The following is a 19,106-nucleotide window of genomic DNA, read 5'->3' as shown; positions in this document are numbered from 1 at the left end:
GGTCCCTCCCGAGTTCCGAACACTCGGTTCCCGATCCCCAAAGGCCGTCAGATTAGGAAAGAATAGCCTCCCGGCCACGGCTGTGGCATAGGCCAGTTTGCTTTTTTCTTGGTCGAAGGGTGGAAAACAAGCTTGTTTTTGGGTTTTGTCCAAGGACGGGTTCTGGGATTGACACTCCACACAATCTCGGAGAGATTACTTGGAGTTGCGGGGAACTGCTCACCAGGCCTTCGATTTGGGAATGTAAATGTCAACGCTCAGAATTCACCGCCACCTTGATGTCGTATGTGAATAAATAAATACACAGATATCCTCATGTTTCTGTGTGTTAGTCGTGTTGATCATTCGTGCCACTGCCAACCAAGTCTAGTTCCCGGACTCAATAAAGCTAAGCAGAACGATATACCTTCGTTACTAACTCGAGTACAAGATGCGTTTCTCAGCCATTCTCCTCTCCCTCCTCCCCACGGCCTTCTCGCAAACCCTCTGCCCGCTCACGCCGTGCAGTGCGGTCCACGTCCTTCTCATACGAGGCACGAACGAGCCGTACCCGGGTCTTCAGCTTCCAATCGCCGAGGCCATCTGCAAGGACTGGGACTGCACGTGGGCAAACGTCGAGTACCAGGCCGTGTTCAACGACTACTGCGACTCGGTTGAGGGCGGAGTTGCCAACACCCTGAAGGCCGTCACCGACTACGCCACGCGTTGTCCGGAGTCCAAGATCGTCCTCTCCGGGTTCTCCCAGGGCGGGCAGGTCGTTGGCGACCTGCTTGGCGGCGGCGGCGGAGAGTTCAAGTCACAAAATTGCGTGCAGGAGACCAACGAGGGCATCTCCCCTGAGAGTTTCCCGGGCGATCACAGTAAGATACCCCAGGGGATATACCTCGTATTCGACTCATGCGCATAACTAACTGACATGTCGTAGTTGCCGCCGCGCTTGTTTGGGGCTCCCCAAGACACGTGGCCAACCAGACCTACAACCTTCTCGTCGGCGCCCGCATGCAGTCGGTAAGTTCTGGCAACCCTGGAACGGCATGCTTGAGTTTGGAGATACAGAGCTGACATGTTTTACTTCCAACAGGGATTTCCCAGAGAGGGCGCCCAGCTGGAGTCTCTCAACCGTTGGTCGCCCAGGCTGCGCGACTACTGCAACATGGACGACCCCGCCTGCGCCCAGGGTAAGAGCTGGGATGCGCACGAGAACTACGGCCTCAAGTATGCGGATGATGCGGCGCAGTTTGTGAGATTCAAGGCTTGCTAAGCTGGGACAATCGGGGTTTGTTGGTGGGGAGGCGGTCATAATGGATCGAGGTGGATGGCCGATAAGATGGCAACACAGTGACCGACTGGCGCTTGATCTCTCAGCACCTAGTGGAAAAGAACACCAGGGTAATGTCGCAACTCGAACTAACTGAGAAACGTACACGTCCGCCTCGACCTAAGACATAGTACACGTGTATGTGTGTGGTGTGCGTGGTCTAGATTAGCTAATTAAGCTTTAAAACCTAGAAGCATAAAGGCTAAAACACTCTCCGTCTTAGTGTGGTTACTAATGCGTCCGACTGTCAGGTCTAGTGGGTGGGCATGTGGAAAACGGTGCTGCGAACATGTACCGGTATTACACATGCAAGCAAGCAAGCAGCAAATCTTACTCGTAATAACAATACGCTAAAAATAAACAAAAGTGTAATAAATGATAATGGACCGAACTAACGGCGGCAAAACAAGGCGCATGCCCCCTCACGGGATTGAACCGTGGACCTTCGCATGATGTGCCGGAGTACGAGTGCGACGCTCTACCACTGAGCCAAAGGGGCGCTTTGCAAGCTTATGTAAGTGTCTCAACGTGGCACCCATATACGGCGTTCCGCGTTCCCGCCGCCGCCGGCTCGAATTTCAAACTCAGCCAACCCCCGTCGTCCTCGATGAAGCGTCCGTCCTCACGAACTCCCGTTTCCAGATGGTAGAAAACCGACGAGCCGCCCAGGCCCAAGGATCGCACACACACACGCCGTCGTCGTCCGTCCATGCCATTCGCCCGGCAAAGGCTTCCAAACCCCGTTCCCTGCGCGACCGCACCACTCAACGTCAGACTGCAGAGCGCACTCACTCCCTGCGAATGCCCTCGTCCCTCGGCCCAAGTCCGTGATAACAACCTCGGCCATCCCCCGTGCCGGTAAACCGGGGTCCCACAGGCCAAAACGCTCCCCCAGCCCGGCCACAAGTACCCGCCCACGGGCGTCGGTAAAGTCCCACTCACGATCCTCTTTACACGTTACTTTTTCATTTTGCCCATTTCCTTTCCTCTCTGGTTTTTTCCAGCGAGACTAACAGCGAGCGAGACCCCGGAAAATCCTCCCAGAACGACAGCGCACCGCCCACCATTACCATACAGCGACGCTCCTCCGCTCCGCTCGCGCCATTATTTTCGGGACCTCGCAGATTTGATCGTGCTTCTTGGTGATGATCTCGTCAACGTATGACGAAAAGAACCACAGAATCATCCCTCGCGGGCAAACATTCCCCCCCTTCCCCCTCCCCTCTCAGTCCCAACGTCGGAATGCTCTTCCGATCCCGCCGGCCACGACATCTGATCTGATGGCTCATGGGAAAGCGGCGCAACCCGCACCAGCCCAGCCCGCGCTGCTCCCCGTTCACCATTTTGCCCTGGATCTGGATGGGGCAGCAAAACCCGGACCCTAGACACGCACCCCCAGCAATTCGGTGCTCCGGCTACGATGATACCCCGAAACACCCGCCCGTCATCTGTCCATCTCCATACCGCCATGCCACATGTGCTTGTCTCGGAGGGGGATGCCATGTAACCTCCGGACGCATCTTGCATATACGCACTAGTCCCCCCAGATTTTCCAAGAGAATCCAGAACCCTCCATTTTTTTATTCCCCCGACCCCCCCAAAACCCCCCGACGACCTGCGCTGCAGTTCTGGCGGGCGTTGGCTTCACCCATCCACGGCGCCCTCGCGCACTTCGGTCAACTTCCGACTGCGAACCTTGATAAACCCCCGGCGGGCGGAACGGAGGTGAACCGTCTTGGATCGTCGCCCAGAGCACAAATTCGCCGAAGCTAGTTCGAACCTCCGCGACGATCGCCAGCGCAGCGGACGCGCCGAGCCCTCGCCAATACCACCATGACAGCGACGCACAGTAGCAAGACACAGCAATCCCCACGGACTGGGGAAGGAAAAGAAGGTTTAACGTCTATTCTGTCATTCTTCCGGACATGACGGACAACGTCCGAAGAAAAGAAAAGACAAAAGGAAGAAAAAGAAACCCCCCGTCGTCGTTGTCATCCCCCTTCTCCCCCCCACGCCCAGCTGGAACTCCGGCTCCCCCCCAACAAAAATGTCCACAGGGCTTCGGAACATGTCCGAGTGGGTACGCCCACGCTGTACCCGCGATCGCGGTCACTCTCCGGCTTTCGGTGGAGGGGACAGTACGACGAGTTCGGTACGAGATGCGGGAACCTGACGCGGCGGAGGACCCCCCCATGTGCGTGTGTAATCACATCACCTCCGCCGCAGCAGCACCCGCACCCGGGCTTAAGACGATGACGACCCCCTCCTCGGAAGGGGGAAAAAAAAAGGACAACCCAGTCCCCACGCTAAGAGCCCTGCCGACCGACGAAGACCGACGTTTCAACCCAAGCTGTCAAGATCGGATCAGCCCAGATCAGCACGACGACCCCACAGATGGAGCAGTCCGGTGCCTTGACCAAGGTGTTGGCGGGCGGCGTTGCGGGGGTATCGGAAACGCTCGTTACTGTAAGTCGATCGGGCATCGCCCGTTCTTTCACGTCACCACTAAATCACGGGGGGATCCGCCTTCGGGATACTGTGTTGTTCGTGTATGTACGCATCTATATTTTTATTCTTCCTTCTAACAAATACCGCGCTAGTACCCGGCCGAGTTCGTCAAGACGCGCCGCCAGCTGCACTTCAAGGCCGGGGGCGATGCGTCGACGCGCCCGCCGCCCAGCTCCCTCTCCATCCTCCGCGACACGGTCCGCCGCTCCGGCGTGACGGGCGTCTACTCGGGCGTCCAGGCCCTCGCGGCGTCCAACGCGGCCAAGTCCGGCATCCGGTTCCTTTCCTTCGAGACGGCGCGCGCGCGACTCGACGCCATCGCCGGCACCGAGCCGGGACGGAAGCCGCGCGCGGCGTGGATCAATGTCGTGAGCGGCCTCAGCGCCGGCGTGGCGGAGAGCATCCTCGTCGTCACGCCGGGCGAGGCCATCAAGACCAAGATGATCCACGACGCGTCGTCCGCGTCCGGCGGCCGCTTCGCAAACGGCGGGCTCGCGGGCGCCGTCGCCGTCCTGGTCCGCGAGGAGGGCGTGAGGGGTCTGTGGAGCGGGCTGGCGCCGGTGCTGTGCAAGCAGGGCACCAACAGCGCCGTGCGGTTCACGACGTTTGCGATGCTCCAGGAGCGCGTTGCCGCCCTGTGGCCCTCCCTCGACGGCAGCGTTGGCAGCACCCTTGTCTTGGGTGGGATTAGTGGTGTTTTTACAGTGTGGGTGGAAGCCCGTCCGGTTGCTGGTGGACGTTGTGTGTGCTGAAAAGTCGTATCATAGGTATGCGTCGATGCCGTTCGACAACATCAAGACGAGGATGCAGAGCGTCGACGCTCGGTACAAGGGCATGCTGGACTGCGCCGCGCAGACACTCCGAAGCGACGGGATCCTGGCGTTCTGGAGAGGCACATCGCCCAGATTGGTCCGACTGACTGTGAGTTGGACGAAGAGAAATGAGAAGATGACAAAGAGACATTGGGCTGACGAGCTGTTTGGGGGGAATAGCTCTCGAGCGGCATCACTTTCACCGTATATGACCAGGTGGTGCGCTTGATGAAACCGAAACGCGCCGACGACAATGCCGGCAGTCTACAGCGCGTCTGAGACGGCGCCGGAAGTGCTGTCGATCCGCGTGTCGTCCTATTCGTCTATTGCGCCTACCCTGACGCTCAACGGTTCTATGGACGACATGGTCTGGAAGACTTCCGGGTCGATGGCGAAGGCCTCGGGCCCGAGGGTGTCGACGAACGGGAAGTTGTATATCTGGTCGGGCGAGTTGGTCGCCTCCGGGCCGGGCGGTGCTGATGTGGGCGGCACGTCGGCGTGTCGTGCCTGTGGGATGCCGTAGGTTGCCATCGGCGGGGTCGCGTCAGCCTTTGCCAGGCCGAGCGCGCCGACGTCGATGCCCAGGCTGCGGAGCTCGCGGGTGATGAGGTTGAGGGCACTGCTGATGACTGGAACATTGTCAGCGGGGTGCGTCCTGTTGCGACGCAGTGGGGCTGCACCGGCTATATTCTACTTACCTGGGTTGATGCGCTTGACGGACGCCAGGATGCGGACGCAGTACTCCAGCCGTCGCAACGCCTGCGTGTCCTCCACGCTGGACTGGACCTGGAGGAGGAATATTGATGCGGCGATGTACACGCTGTACGAGAGAGACAGGACGCAATGGCTGATGCCGAAGGAGCGGCAGAACAGGTCGAAGATGGCGATGATGCCCGTTGCAGACATGACGCACTCGCCCAGGTACATCTGTATCGGCTGCAGGTTCTCGCCGACCCTGCTCCGTTGGGAAAGCATCGGGCGGTATAGGAGGATCTTGAAGGTGCGGTAGAGTACGCTAATCAAAGTCAGACGAGAGCTTTCGACGAAAGAGAACTGGCGCGCTTACTTCAACGTGATGATGTGCGACGGCGGCGCCAAGTTGGGAAGCGCCGTGGGCTCGATCCTCAGGTGTGGGGGCAGTTCATCCCACCACTGCCGCAGGGCAACCTCCTGCTTCGCGAGGCACTCTTGCATTTCGGCCTGGCTGTTGGGCCGCACGGGATCGTACATGTGCACGAGGATCTCGTTGAACGTTATCGACAGCCGGCACATCTGCATGAAGCACGAGGTCGAGTGCGCCGCCGACGGCGGGTACTTCCAGCCGCCCTCCGGGACGACACCGAACGGGGTCCACGATTCGTTCTCGGCCGAGTCATCAACTGTCGCACCGTTAGCACATGGCTGCCGCCATCGGAAGTGCGCGTTCCCCTACACATGATTTGCGGCGGCGACACGGACGTCTGCTGCAGCGACGGCGACCGCCCGAGGTAAAGACTTATCATCTTGTCCCAGAAATAACAGCTCCAAAAGAGCCGGTGCCGTATCTCGACGTCCTCGTCGCTCAGCTGCACCGAGCCGGGGTATCTCTGGCCGTCGACGCAGATGCCCAAGTGGTCGATGATGCGGAACGCGAGCCCGCTGTACGTCCATGCCTGGGCGCTGTTGCCCACGCTGCACTCCTGGGCGCTGAGGAGCAGCAGAGTCTGGACGGTGGGGATGGAGCAGACGCCCTGGCTGAGCTCCTCAAAGACCATGCTGCGGGCGTGCTTGCCGAAGAGGGCGCCGCCGTTGTAAAACTCATCGAGCTTTTCCTTGGTGGCGGGGTCGCTGCGACCCCAACGGATGGAGTGAGATAATACCGCATTCATTAGTGTGTGTGAGTAGTACGGCCCCAACGTCTGCATGTCGCCTGTTCCGATAAGGTCAGTGTGTGCGCAGCCTCCAACTTTTGAGCGAGGCAGACTAGACTTACGGGTGAAGGCGGGCCTGTAGATGAAGTTGAATAGGGGCTGGATCCAACACCAGTGGACGTTCAACAGATATTGAAACGGTTCCTGCCGGGACGTTAGCCCACGCAGCTCTCTCATCCTAGGGGGGAGAAGAAACGACGTACCGGGATGTCGGACATGTTCTCGAGAGCTCGCTGTTGCCAGGCGTTGGCAACCAGCCGCTCACGTCTCTGGATGGCTTGATCCGACGTCGAGTGCTGCTCTCTTGAACCCAACGGCCGGTCACTCGGCAGCTGGAAGAAGCTCGTCGAGCCGTGATACGTGATGCTGCCCTTGTCGTCGACCTTGAGACCCTTGAAGCTCTCACTCACCGACTCCTCATCCTGCGACTCGACATAATGAGGATCGGTCATCGGCGACTGACCCGCCGATGGACCTATGCTGGGCGACGACGTCCGGGTCCGGGACGGCTCGGAAGGCCCCGGAGCATGCGCCCTGGCGGCCGCGAGCTGGGCTTCCAGCTCCTTGATGCGGTGCTCCAGGCGCGACGTGTATGACAACGTCGGGTTGCTGTGCTGGTAGTCAGTATCGACATGTCACGCAAGTGACGACACTACTCGGGTGAAGTCGGGTGGGAGGGGCTCACAGTTTATAGACGCACTCATCCGCGCGGGCGGCGCAACGATTGCACGTCGGCTGCTCCCCGCCACATTTGACCTGCCGACGATTGGGTCAGTCGCCGTCCGCTCGCAATGGCCGGAAGCCGTCCGTGATGTTTGTCTGCCCCCCCGGAGCATCCCCGCAGCGAGGCGTGGTCACCTCAGGCAGGATCATCAAACGATGGCGGCGCCCGCCCCCCTCCCTCCGCCTCCGCGCCGTCGGCGGTGCAGGGGTACGGGGTGTGGCGGCGGCATCGGGATGAGGCGCAGGGGACAGAGAGAGATGGACAAGGACATAGGTGAAAGGGTGGACGACGTACCTTGCGCCGCCGGCACGGCTCGCACGAGAAGGCGCTCTTCTTAATGGCCCTCGTCGAGGACATGGTGATCTCCCATGGGCTAATTTTCTCCTCTCTTCCCGAAGTTGATGCGGGACGGAAGAAGTTGAACTTGGCTGGTGGAGAAGGAAAGCGAAATCGGCTGGGGCCCTCGCTCGCTGGGCACGCACGCCTTCAGGGACGTGGACGGGCTTCGGCCGGGTCGGGAATCGCGGGTCCAAGGGCCCCCCAATTCGCCCAGCGCTGGACTTTGGCCCTAATGGAACTGTGACGCGCCTGAGACGTGCCATGAGCGAATCGGGGCCCACGGTGGTGGCAACGGCGCCAATCACCGCCCGCCCTGGGGCCCAGAACGGCCCACCATCTTCGTCAGCGGCTTGGCCCGATTCGTCTCTCCGATGATTCCCCGCCGGCGAGAGTGGGATGGATGGGGTCCCTGACCGAGCCAAGCGAGCCTCGCATTCGCCAGCTTGCAGGTGTGCTCACCTGGCCTCACCGAGATTAGGTAATTCGCTGTGCGCTTCCCCGTCTGTCTCATGCTCATCCGACCCTTTTCCATTCTCACTCTCACCGTCATCGTGTGCACATGTTATCACACTCACTCCGTATCGCGAGTGAGATTCATTAAATCAATCAGTCAATCTCATGAATGAGGCTATAATGAATCAAACCAACCCCGGTTTCCAGATACCCACCCAGAGACGATGACAAAGACGCCAAGGGTCGACTGCTGCGCCGCAGGGTTGCAGGAACACACCGATTGAGTGGTCTCGTGATATTTTCTTCGTGATGATAGATAGGCCAACACTCGTGTGCCGCACATAATCTCCCTACCCCTGTTTCTGCCCAATCTAAGCTCAATACTTGCCAACGACAGGTTCATGTTCTCGAGATAGCTTCACTTGTTGCGGATTTCTCGTGGTCTCTCGGAGGATCCCGCCTCCACCCTCATTCCTCGCCGTCACCGCTCACGCCCACACGCCCACGCGCGGCTGCGGCTTCGACGCGATGACCACCCCAACGGCGACCACGGCGACGGAAGCCTCATGGACCGAGCCAGACTCACGCCGCACTCCACCGCCGGTATGCCGCTATCCGGTATTCGATGTTGTTCAAACCGCCTGCGACGACCTTTACGCGACCAGCTGGGGCGGGTGTCCTTCAGGCTACACATCAGCGTGTGGCACCTCGACGTTCTACGCGGGACGCAACACACGCTCGTCACTGAGTGGAGCGGCATCGTTGAATACGTTTTATGAACAGATTCTATGCTGTCCAGAGTGAGTACACGCCGGCGCGAGGAGAACCCGCCTCGGCCTCCGTGGTCCTCGTCAAACATCTAACGGCGCTCGCAGCCAGTGGGAGTGGGAGTGTTCCTCGATGGGGACCTATCTGACAAGCTGCGCCACCATGGTCGCGACCGATCTCAGCTTCGCCTTCCCGGCGGGCATGGGCGCGTCTACCAAGGTGCACAGCATAGCGGCGGGCCGCACCATAAAGGCCCACGGCGTCATCGTGTCCAGCGCCACAGCGACGCAGCCGTTCTCCTACACGTCGTATGTAGGGGCGGAGTTGAGCCCCACGGAAATCCGCGTGACGGCAACGTACGCTGCGTGGTGCGACTTGCCCTCGTGCGCAGACGTCGACTTCTCGCCGACGGTTCCGCCGGCGGTGGTGACCGAGCGCTTGATGGTGCCTCCGCCGAACATGGGGAAGCTGGGCGACTTGGGAATCTTTGCCATCTCGGGGCTTATCGGGGCCATTGTCCTTGCGGCGGCGGTGCTCCTGCCGTCGGTCTGGGAGTACCGTAGACGCATGGAACAGCGCCTCCGAGTCGAGTGAGCAGTGGGGGAGGGGGGGAAGAGAGAGGTTTCTTTATAGACCAAGTAGAGAGGGCAACTAAGAACATGCGCGAGGGAGGCGCCTTTTAATCTTTAAAATTTAAGTTTATTTTCCAAGGAACATTTATCGTTCTTGATTAGTGGGGAAAGAACTTCGTTTTTTCTTTTTCTTTCGGTGATGGGTTATCTCATGTTGGGGTTTCTCTCTCAAAATACTCTCACTCCGCACCCCGAGTGAGATTTAATAAAGCTAATCTCACCAGTGAGGCTACAATCAATGAAACCCCGGCTTCCAGAGACGGTGGCAAGTATGCCAAGACTCAGCTGCGGTGCAGGGTTGCAGGAACACCCCGATTGAGACTGGTCTCGTGAAATTTCATGGGTGATTGATAGATGCGCTGACAGACATGTGCCGCATAATAATCTTCGTGCCCCTGATCCAAGGTCAACACTCTCAGCGACAGGTCCGTCTTCTCAAAATATCCTCGCTTTGCTGCGAGTTTTCGCGGCCACTCTCTCCACTCTCTCTCATTCTCTCAGAGGGGTCCGGGACGCCTTCACACTCATCCCTCGCCGTCGCCCACTCACGCCCACACGCAGCCGCGGCCTTGGCGCAATGGCCACGCGAACGGTATCGTCAACGGCCTCTGTCCCACGCGTCACTCCGCCACCTGAATGCCGCCACCCGGATGCCGAAGCCCGGGGTGGATACTGCGCAGGCGGCGCTTGGGGCTTTTACGCGACCGGCTGGCGCGGATGTCCCTCGGGCTACACATCAGCATGCGGCACCACGACGGGCGGTGCTCCTTTTAGATACAACCCCGACGCAACACCGTATGAACAGGGAGGTGTGAGGACCCGTTATCACCAGATTGTGTGCTGTCCAGAGTGAGTAGCATACGCCCGACGCGAGAGGAGAACCAAAGCCCTTGGACTGCCTCCTGGGCCCATCAAACGTCTGACCGCGCCCACAGCTCGATGGAGTGGGAATGTGCCCCGGGGAACTCTTACACAAGCTGCACCGCCATCGCCACGGCCGACGTCACCTTTCCCTACCCGACGGAATTGACCAGGTTCACCATGGCGTACAGCGCGCCGTCGGGCGCCCTCCTCGACGTCGTCGGCATCACCGTGTCTAGCGCGATCGCGGAGCAGCATTTCAGCTACGCGTCGTACCCGGGGCTGGGGCGCACGAGCATCGACGAGACCGTGACCCGGGGAGCGTGGTGCGACCTGCCCGTGTGCGAGGACGTCACCTTCAAGGCGACGGTCCCGACGGCGGCGGCCCAGGGAGTCTCGCTGCTGCCCCCGCCGAAGACGGGGCAGCTGGGCAGCATGGGCATCTTTGCCATCTCGGGACTGGTCGGGGCCGTCATCTTTGCGGCGGCGGCGCTCCTGCCGACGGTCCAGGAGTACCGCAGACGCAAACGAGCGCAACGTTGAGTCGAATGAGGGAGGGAGAAAGGGAACGAGAGGGGGGATGACGTTTCTCCATGGGTCAAGCTGAGGTCAAGTAAGGCTATGCGAGCAAGGCGCTTTTTACTTATTTATTTCTTGTTCATTTTCAAAGAATTTTTATCGTTCTTTATTAGTGGTATCTTTTATTCGCTAATGGGTATCTCATGTTGGGGGTTTCTCTCTCTCTCAAAAAGTCATTGGGCGTTCGCCGATGTTCCCTGCCTTGCCTGGGTCCCCGAAAACCCGGTCCTTTCAACGCCGTGCCGAACATGCTGTAAAAAAAAAAAAAAAAAAAAAAAAGGCAGTAGTAGTCTCTTCGGTCGTTTTTTGTTGTTGCTTTTGGTACACACTCCTCCCGGCTCTCCCGACGCTCTCAGACCTGCACCATGGCCTCGTTCTCATACCGCGTCCGGTCGTTGGTGAACTCGAACCAGGCGCGCGCCAGCAGGCCAAACTCGGACAGCCTGGGGGGTTCTCGTCAGTACTCGTGTTCGATATAACGACCTTTTTTTCAACGACGACGGAGGGCGGGACTTACATGATGAGGCCCAGCAGAAACGCCAGGGCGGCCTCGTACTGGATGTACGGGTACGCGTAGTAGCCGTTGGACTTTTTCGACTCGATCTGGATGACGAGCAGGATCCAGCAGATGGTCGTGCCGAGCGCGAAGCACAGCTCCATGCCGAAGTGGAAATGCTTGGGGATGCCGCCCCGATGCGGCGTGCGCTTCCGGCATATGACGGCCGCCGTAGACCACACCAACAGCATGCATGACTGGCAAGAAAGGTTAGCGATCACGTCATTCCTCGTCGGCAACACAACCAACCCCCCCCTAAAATCATCAGGATCACTTACGATGGGGACGGACAGCCACAGGGAATAAAAGATGGGGTCGCCCGGGCTCGTCGAGCCGTTGAGGTATTTGCCCTTGCGCGAGACGTAGATGTTGATGTTGAGGAAGATGACGACGAGCGGCACGATGATGGCGAGCTGGCGCAGGACGTAGTACATGTAGGTGCACTGCCGCCTCTTCCTGAGGAAGCGGTCGGTGTCGGGCGAGCAGGCGCTGCCGCTGCACCGGCGGCCGGGCTGGCCGTACCAGTTCTGCTGCTGGTGCCGCGAGCTGTGCGTCGACGCGGCGTCGTTGGGGTTCGGCGTGTAGTAGACCTGACCTCCGGGCGGGTGGTGATATCCCTGGCTGTATGGCGGCGCCGAGTAGCCTTGGTGGCTATATGCGCCGTTGTGGAGGGACATGGCGGCAGCGGCAGTGTTTTTTTTTTTTTTTTTTTGGCCTTTCTTTTCCCCTTTCCTCTTTCGGTATCCGGCTTCTTCTTCTGCTTCTGCTTCGTCTTCCTCGTCTTCTCCGACTTCCGTGTCTTCCTTCTCTCCTATCTGATCAGTCGTTCTGTGACTTGTTGCCCTCCGTTTCTTCAAGACGTCGTCCTCTTCAGTTGTCTTCAAGAAAGCTTCCCCACACAAAATGAACAGTCGACGCAGCTCATTGACGGAAAAGGTCCAGGCACACGAAGGGGGGTTTTAATATGGGGTCGACGGGTTGGACATTGGGAAATAAAATAAAAAGTCCAGGGGGGGCGGGTTGCGAAGGGGTCAAGTCAAGATAAAGCCCACACAACGACAACGCTGGGCCTTGGGCGGCCTTTTAGGGGGAATGGCAGCAGAGTACACGAGGCGTGCGACGACGAGAAAGGTGTGAGGAAAGCCCAGAGACGCCGAGCCAAGTGCTCTGATTGCGCCTGACCATTTCTCCCGCCTCCCAAGAAATACCGAGAAAACTCAAAAAAGGGCTGAGAGGGAGGGGGAGGGGAGGGGGGGTGTACGGGGGGGCAGTTGAGAGTGGAATGGGCAGCAGGGGAGAAAAATAAAATAGAATAAAATAAAGACATATACAAGCAAAAGGGCAGAGAGAGATGCCAGCAGCTACGCTGAGCAAAAAAAAAGTCTGGGCAAAAAGTCTGGGCATTTTCGTTCTGTGAGAGCGGTCTCAAAAGCTGTTCGCCAAGTCGCGCTATCAGCTCACTGACTCCAAAAGGGCCACAGAGGCCGCCTTGGCCCGCCTAGGCTTGTAGGGGGATTTGCGATTCGAGGCTTGGCGTTTGTCCTGGGCGAGCTTGGGACGGTAACGGCTTGGGGGGTGCAATGGCGGGACGATGCAGCATGCCTCTCTGGAAGCCTTGAAGGGTGGGAGCCGGGCTGTTACACACTGCCACTGCCAACACGGGATACAAGCGAAGCATCACAGGAGCGGGCGGGCTGAATGGCCTCACTGGTGCTATTCTAGAGGCTAGAAGGGGGGCTTGTACGCTTGGGAGAGTTACAGCCAACGTGCCAAGCAGGCTTCGGCGTGCCGGGCGCCCACCAAACAGAGTCTCAGGGCTTGCAGGCGCCGAGAGGCAACGGTGAGCGATGAATGGGAGGGACCAGGCCTTGACTTCTGGGCGGTGCTGGGGGGGAGGCTCTTGGGGTCTTGGAGAAGCGTCTCTACGGATACTAGCTAGATATGTATGTGGGTGAGCAGCAGCTATGTAGCAGTTTAGGTGGTTCGTTAGTACGAGCTTTCTCCGCCGGCGGTGCCGTTTCGGCGGGATACGACAGCAGATGAGCTGCAGAAGCTGCCCGTAGTACGGATACAGTATGTAATCGCAGATGGACAGTTGTCAGACCCAAGAATCATGCAAGTCTTGTGTGTCTTGTCTCGGACATGTCTGCTTCGCAGTCTGATTCCGTGATTTGCCATGGCATTTGGCGTTGCGCCCCGTCTGGCTCGGCATACCTCAGCATTTCCCATTCCCGTCCTTTTCCCGCTCGTCGCGCCGGTCGCCGTGGTTCTTGGGGGAACACGGGGGGAAATTGCCATTTGCTAATCCTTTTGCTTGGAGGGCTTGGGGGAAGAGGAGAAGTGTCACCGGAAGGGCGAGCAAGGCCTGGGCAGGGACTTTTGACAGCACAACCGATCGGCCCGGGCCCCTTTGTCCTCTGGGCGACCCTTTTCGGGAGAGCCAACTAGGTACAGCACAGCATTAGAGGAGCAGAGCATGCATCCCTTTCTTCATCGTCGTCAGGAGTAGGCCACCACCACCAACACCACCACCCCTTAGCTGCCTGCAACCGTCTTGCAGGAGCTGCCAACCCAGCGCGTACAAGTGCCGAGACATTCTGCTGTTCGCAGCAAACGTTGCGACGACGTGACGTTGGGTTGGGGGATGGAGGCCCGGCACCATGACTTGCATCGTTCGGCTATCCCCTGTGTGCCTGTCGGTCCCCCATCCTCCTCCCCCATGCCAGAAAAAGGGTTCATCATCTGCGGGCGCTGGCGCTGGTGACATGTTCGAAGAAGAAAGGTCAGACACACACTTTGCACGTCTGTTTTCAACCCACAAACCTCGCGTGCCCAGCCAGATAGATCCTTAGCCTTTTCAGGGTCCTGTTGATGATTGGCATCCGCGTCGAAGCCTCATTTCCCTCTCTCAAACCTTGCCGGTTTTTGACACCGAACTAGCCCTCGTCCAGGCCATCTCTATCCGTAATGCTCAGTTGGTTGCTCTCAGCGCCCAGTGCCCAGCGCCCAGCATCGCGAGCCAAGGCAGTAATTACGCTTGGCGTGCCAAGCAGCCGCGGCCAGCCGACTCAAGAGCCAAGCCAAGCCCGCTCGAACTTGTCGCTTTCTCTGTCTCTCTCCTTCTCACTCGCTCGCTGATCAGGCGCACCCCTCGGCAGGCAATGCGGTGCGGCGAATGACGAACCTGTGACTCGCGTATCCGTACGTTATTACGATTCGAGGGTTGGCAAGTCTTCAGCAAAACACCACATAGACATACGCATACATCCCGCCCACGTTTCCGCCGCGCCAATAGCCCATTTTGACCTAGGCCCCGCCGCCGCCGCCGCCGCCGAAGGACGAGCTTCTTGTGTTCCCCCCTTTTAGTGTTTCACGCTGAGAGCATTGGCGGGCGCTGGGCCTCGTCCGGTTTTTGGGGGGGCCCTGTAAGACCCTTTCCAAGCTCCTCCGCTCCCTTTCCCCCCCTACGAGAATCATCGGTGCAGGCCGTGGTTGATTGTCGCAATGGCTGGGCCCCCGGCCGGGCTCTCTTTGAACGTCCGATTTTGGGTGTTGCATGCATGTAGTGTATGTGATTGGGAGGGAGGGGTTTCATTTCATTCGTTTCATTCATTCATTTATTTACTTTTCTTCCTCCTTTCTTTTTCTTTTTGCCGTGCGTGTCGATTACAGCCGGCCGCGCCGCCGCTTACTGATTGCCTGCCCAGACCATTGGCGCCTGTCACAGCCAAGGCCTTCGTCCCACACAAGGGCTAGAGGACAGAGAGGAAGAATCAAAGATTGAAAACAAAATAAAAACAAAATAAAAATCCTGCACGCACGCACGCACGAATCGCCCGGCCGCATGGCGTCTTGGCGTTGGGTTTCCCTCTCGAAGATGGGGGCTTGGCGGCCAGAGTAGACGAGCCAAGCCTGAGATTTCCGTCCCTCGCAGCTCGAGGTTCCAAGATTTGATTTCGCAACCTCTTTGGGCCAGCGGGTTTCCCTCCTCGGTAAGTGGCATTTGTGCTTGGCGATTCATTCGGCGGCCAAGCATGCGTGCCGTGCCAAGCGGGTTGATAGAGTCAAACCCCATGCAGCGCAGATTATCGTCAACTTCAAATGACACCCCCCGTTTGTTAAAGTGCTCTCTCTGCACGGACACTTTGCTCGTAGTGTAGCGTACGGATAGTGTACAGGAGACCCTGAGGCTAGCAGCGGGACTGGGTAGAATCTGCCGGGCTGCACCCACAGGCGTTGCCTAGAAGAGATTGGGTTCTCCCAGCGCAACACCGCCCTTCCCCACCGAACGTGGGCTCTTCAAGCCCATTTAGGGCTGAGAGATTTTCTCCTCTCCGGAGGAGGGAAATCGCCGTCAGTTCCTTGTGTCTGGTCCTGTTGGCAGGGATGGAGTGCCAACCCACCGGCACCGGCATGTCGTTCTTCAACCTGTTCCAACAGCCGGCTCTACAACACCCCCCGCACTGAATGACTCCGACCTTGCTACGATGCAAGAGTCTACTTACTACTCCCTGCATCGGTGCACCGAAGACTCAAGCGTAAAGTATATTATGGCAGTTCACCATGCCAAGCCCCGCGCTACCCCAAGTCGAGCATGTTTCCATCACCAAGAACAACAGCTGTGTGGGGTCTTGTTAAATGGATTGTGATACTGTCATCGATCCAAGTGCCGAGACTCCGGCCGAGCACTTGAAAACAACTTTCCAGGTATCCCGCAGCTTGTTGCATTAACCCTGTGAAGTTCTCTCTTCGCGACCTCGTCTCAGTTGTTGCGGTTGGCAGTTGAGCAGGTTAAAAAAGGTCTTCCGGGCTCAAGGTAGCTCGCCTACTTCAGTGGCAGCTTCAGTCCCTTCAAACTGAGAATTGGACTTTTGTTGACCGAGCTATTCATTGCGCCCCGATCCTCATAACCGGGGGCCGGTGTTGGTCGCTTCTACATGTTTTTACTCGATCGGGTCCAGGTTTCCTCTCAAACGTGGCCCAATGTCTGATGAATCTTTGGGAAAGCGGTTTCAAACAGGAAGTTCAATGGTGTCGTTATAACATGGATATCTACATACGCACTGTTGATAATGGAACCAATCTCTTCTTGGTAGATTGGACTCATACCGGCCCCTGGTTTGCCGTCCCAACCAGATTGTAGCTGAGTTCATTCTGGAGCTACCTTGCTAGATTGATAGCATGAAATTGGATAGTCGTTCGAACTCGCTGTAGCAATACCGGGCATATTGATATCCAGCTGCCAGTCCGCAATATTTGGTTTTCGAACGTTCTCTCCTCCATCTTTGTTTTCGTCTTCGTCTCAGACAGAGAGAAGCCGGCGTAATCCAAAGTTGGCCTCCATGTCAAGTTGTCTGGCAACCAAAATGTTGTCTACTTTTATGTCAACCTGCCTCCATGTGTCAGACTTGACGGGAATCATCCTACCAACAACGTTCACTAGACCTCAACTTGGGACATAACTGTTTTTCAACGGTGGCAAATGGAGGTGTGTACCTGCCTCTCTTTACACACAAATGTGCATCGAATCGTTCTAAAAGGATGATAAGAGCCTGCACCGCAGACCTGGCATATGCCCAATGCCTAGCAGTTTTGGATAATACATAAAAGTCTCAATATATCTCCATGACCTTTGTTCGTTGTCATTATATTGTTAGAACGTGGTACGCCAAAACCATTCGAAACTGAAAAGTGTCATCTGGTTGGTGTCTTTATCTTTTTATTGTGCCCTATACCTTTAGCGACCGCATTGGAGTATCTCCCTCTTATTTCCTGGCGAAATATCATTCGTCGATGGCCAATTGAGATGATAACTTGATCACGGGGTTTGGGTGGGCACCCTCAGACATTTCCATCGCTGTACGCATCTTTGAAGGCGAGGTGAGTTTACCACGATGTGCTTGCCTTCGAGCAGTGCACAACCTCGTATCTGGCTTTGAATAATTGCTAAAGGTTGAGTTTGTTATGCACTGGCCTAGTCTTTGAACTACTTAATCTACACACGACTTCTGTATCGGTTGATATGGAGACTCAGTTGCAGTTGCAGTTTCATTTCTTGGTCGGTAGACCTACCTTGGTTGTAAACAAAGTTGGTTGTCGGATGCGCCACTTAACCTATCCGCTGGATGCCCCGGCCCGTCGCCGCCAAGAGGTTGCCGTTGTGTCCTTGCCGCAACGGCTTTCTTTGTTCCCTCGGTACTTCGACTTGGTTGGCGTCAAATCCTGGTTGCTTAAGCCTCAGTCCATGTAGTCCATACGCAGGCCACAGATGCTCCTCCAGACCTGATGCTTTTTATCTTTTCTTGTTACCCTGCTTTCTTATTCTCGGGATCGCGAAACAACAGAGACACGACTCATCGAGCCTACATTGACGTCAGCCAACCGGCCGAGTTGCCGGGAGGTCTTGGTAAAGACCAGAGCTGACGCACGCAGTGGAGTTCCGGTCCAGCACTGCCGGGAGGCCCCCCATTGACACTTCCATCAATTGGCCCCCGTCCCCCTAAAACTCCGGGGCCTCGTTGCTGTTCTCCATCCGACTTTAACCTTCCCGCGCCCAGTTCGTCCCGTATTCCCGCCCTGACGCGTGCCCATCTCCGACTAATACCCCTCACACCACCCAAACCGGTGACATATTCTCGTTTAATTCCCGCCCGGCGTTAACATCAGCTCGTTGCCCACAATGGGATCCTGCTGCTCCTCACCCGACGACCCGTCACAGGACGAGCCAAACCGCCCCGCGCCGCCCACCATGCCGCCCCGCGACCACATCGTCACCCTCGACAAGAAATGGGCGTACCACGCCGTCGACGGCTATGAGCTCAACAACAACACCTGGGGCCTCGAGAGCGCGACCTCGGGGTCGCAGCGCACGCACTACGACGGCCCCAGCGCCCCCGGGGCGTCCGGCGCCGTCGGCATCGCGTGGTCGACTGACTGGGAGTGGCAGGGCGGCGAGCACAACGTCAAGTCGTACGTGTACGGCGCGCGGCAGTTCCAGCGCCGCCTGGTGAGCGAGATCCAGGCGATGCCGACCGAGGCCGAGTGGCAGTACAGCACGTGGGACGTGAGGGCCAACGTCGCGTACGACATCTTCACGGACCCCGACAAGGACCACGCCAACAGCAGCGGGGAGTTTGAGGTTATGATCTGGTGAGAGCTGCCTCCAAGGGGATGTGAATTTTTCATGAGTTGCTGACTTTTCACTCGTAAAGGCTGGCGAAGCTCGGCGGCGTCTGGCCCATCAGCGAGTCCAAGGCGCCCATCGCCCACGTTGAGATTTGCGGGCACCAGTGGGAGGTGCATTTTGGCTACAACCACGGGGGCGCGATGAAGGTCTACAGCTTCCTGCCGGTCAACGGCCCGATTCAGCACTTCACCGCGGACGTGAAGCAGTTCTTCAACTACCTGGTCCACCAGTTCCAGTTCCCGGCCCACAACCAGTACATGCTCGGTAAGATGAGACCTGGCGCCTTTGTGAGATCATTCGGGGCGAGTTTGCTGACAGTATGCACAGTTTACCAGCTCGGCACCGAGGCGTTCACCGGTGGCCCCGCAGAGTTCGTCGTGCCCAAGTTCATCGCCGACGTAGTCTAGAATTCGTTGAGGCATGCAGCGTCCGACACTTCATGATACCATAGAGACCCTCC

At 57.8% G+C, this 19,106-nt stretch overlaps 7 protein-coding genes across 7 annotated transcripts; 5 read left to right on the top strand and 2 right to left on the bottom strand.

The window, feature by feature from the left end:
- Positions 1-430: 430 nt before the first annotated feature.
- EsH8_VI_000843 (uncharacterized protein) lies at positions 431-1,261 on the top strand (the record flags this gene model as incomplete). The annotated part of the gene is made up of 3 exons (XM_083272096.1): positions 431-860; positions 926-1,008; positions 1,082-1,261. The coding sequence occupies 3 exons, from the start codon at positions 431-433 to the stop codon at positions 1,259-1,261; spliced, it is 693 nt and encodes a 230-aa protein (XP_083127270.1).
- A 2,451-nt stretch (positions 1,262-3,712) lies between these two features.
- On the top strand, positions 3,713-4,917 carry EsH8_VI_000842 (uncharacterized protein; the record flags this gene model as incomplete). The annotated part of the gene is made up of 4 exons (XM_083272095.1): positions 3,713-3,784; positions 3,919-4,532; positions 4,594-4,747; positions 4,819-4,917. The coding sequence occupies 4 exons, from the start codon at positions 3,713-3,715 to the stop codon at positions 4,915-4,917; spliced, it is 939 nt and encodes a 312-aa protein (XP_083127269.1).
- A 36-nt stretch (positions 4,918-4,953) lies between these two features.
- Positions 4,954-7,874, bottom strand: EsH8_VI_000841 (transcription factor domain-containing protein; the record flags this gene model as incomplete). The annotated part of the gene is made up of 9 exons (XM_083272094.1): positions 4,954-5,267; positions 5,337-5,653; positions 5,705-6,017; positions 6,071-6,547; positions 6,611-6,692; positions 6,752-7,157; positions 7,234-7,304; positions 7,567-7,695; positions 7,755-7,874. 9 exons carry the CDS (start codon positions 7,872-7,874, stop codon positions 4,954-4,956), a joined length of 2,229 nt encoding a protein of 742 aa, XP_083127268.1.
- Positions 7,875-8,592: 718 nt separating this feature from the next.
- EsH8_VI_000840 (uncharacterized protein) lies at positions 8,593-9,426 on the top strand (the record flags this gene model as incomplete). Its single annotated transcript, XM_083272093.1, has 2 exons — positions 8,593-8,864; positions 8,940-9,426. The coding sequence occupies 2 exons, from the start codon at positions 8,593-8,595 to the stop codon at positions 9,424-9,426; spliced, it is 759 nt and encodes a 252-aa protein (XP_083127267.1).
- A 615-nt stretch (positions 9,427-10,041) lies between these two features.
- Positions 10,042-10,868, top strand: EsH8_VI_000839 (uncharacterized protein; the record flags this gene model as incomplete). Its single annotated transcript, XM_083272092.1, has 2 exons — positions 10,042-10,313; positions 10,400-10,868. 2 exons carry the CDS (start codon positions 10,042-10,044, stop codon positions 10,866-10,868), a joined length of 741 nt encoding a protein of 246 aa, XP_083127266.1.
- Positions 10,869-11,256: 388 nt separating this feature from the next.
- On the bottom strand, positions 11,257-12,137 carry EsH8_VI_000838 (uncharacterized protein; the record flags this gene model as incomplete). Its single annotated transcript, XM_083272091.1, has 3 exons — positions 11,257-11,347; positions 11,422-11,657; positions 11,739-12,137. 3 exons carry the CDS (start codon positions 12,135-12,137, stop codon positions 11,257-11,259), a joined length of 726 nt encoding a protein of 241 aa, XP_083127265.1.
- Positions 12,138-18,139: 6,002 nt separating this feature from the next.
- Positions 18,140-19,053, top strand: EsH8_VI_000837 (uncharacterized protein; the record flags this gene model as incomplete). Its single annotated transcript, XM_083272090.1, has 3 exons — positions 18,140-18,609; positions 18,672-18,910; positions 18,974-19,053. The coding sequence occupies 3 exons, from the start codon at positions 18,140-18,142 to the stop codon at positions 19,051-19,053; spliced, it is 789 nt and encodes a 262-aa protein (XP_083127264.1).
- Positions 19,054-19,106: the final 53 nt, after the last annotated feature.

This window comes from Colletotrichum jinshuiense, chromosome 6 (genome assembly GCF_051148585.1).
Source record: "Colletotrichum jinshuiense chromosome 6, complete sequence".
Classification (NCBI taxonomy): Eukaryota; Fungi; Ascomycota; class Sordariomycetes; order Glomerellales; family Glomerellaceae; genus Colletotrichum; species Colletotrichum jinshuiense.
The sequence above is the reverse complement of the archived record's forward strand: the minus strand, read 5'-3'. Positions and strand labels throughout refer to the sequence as shown.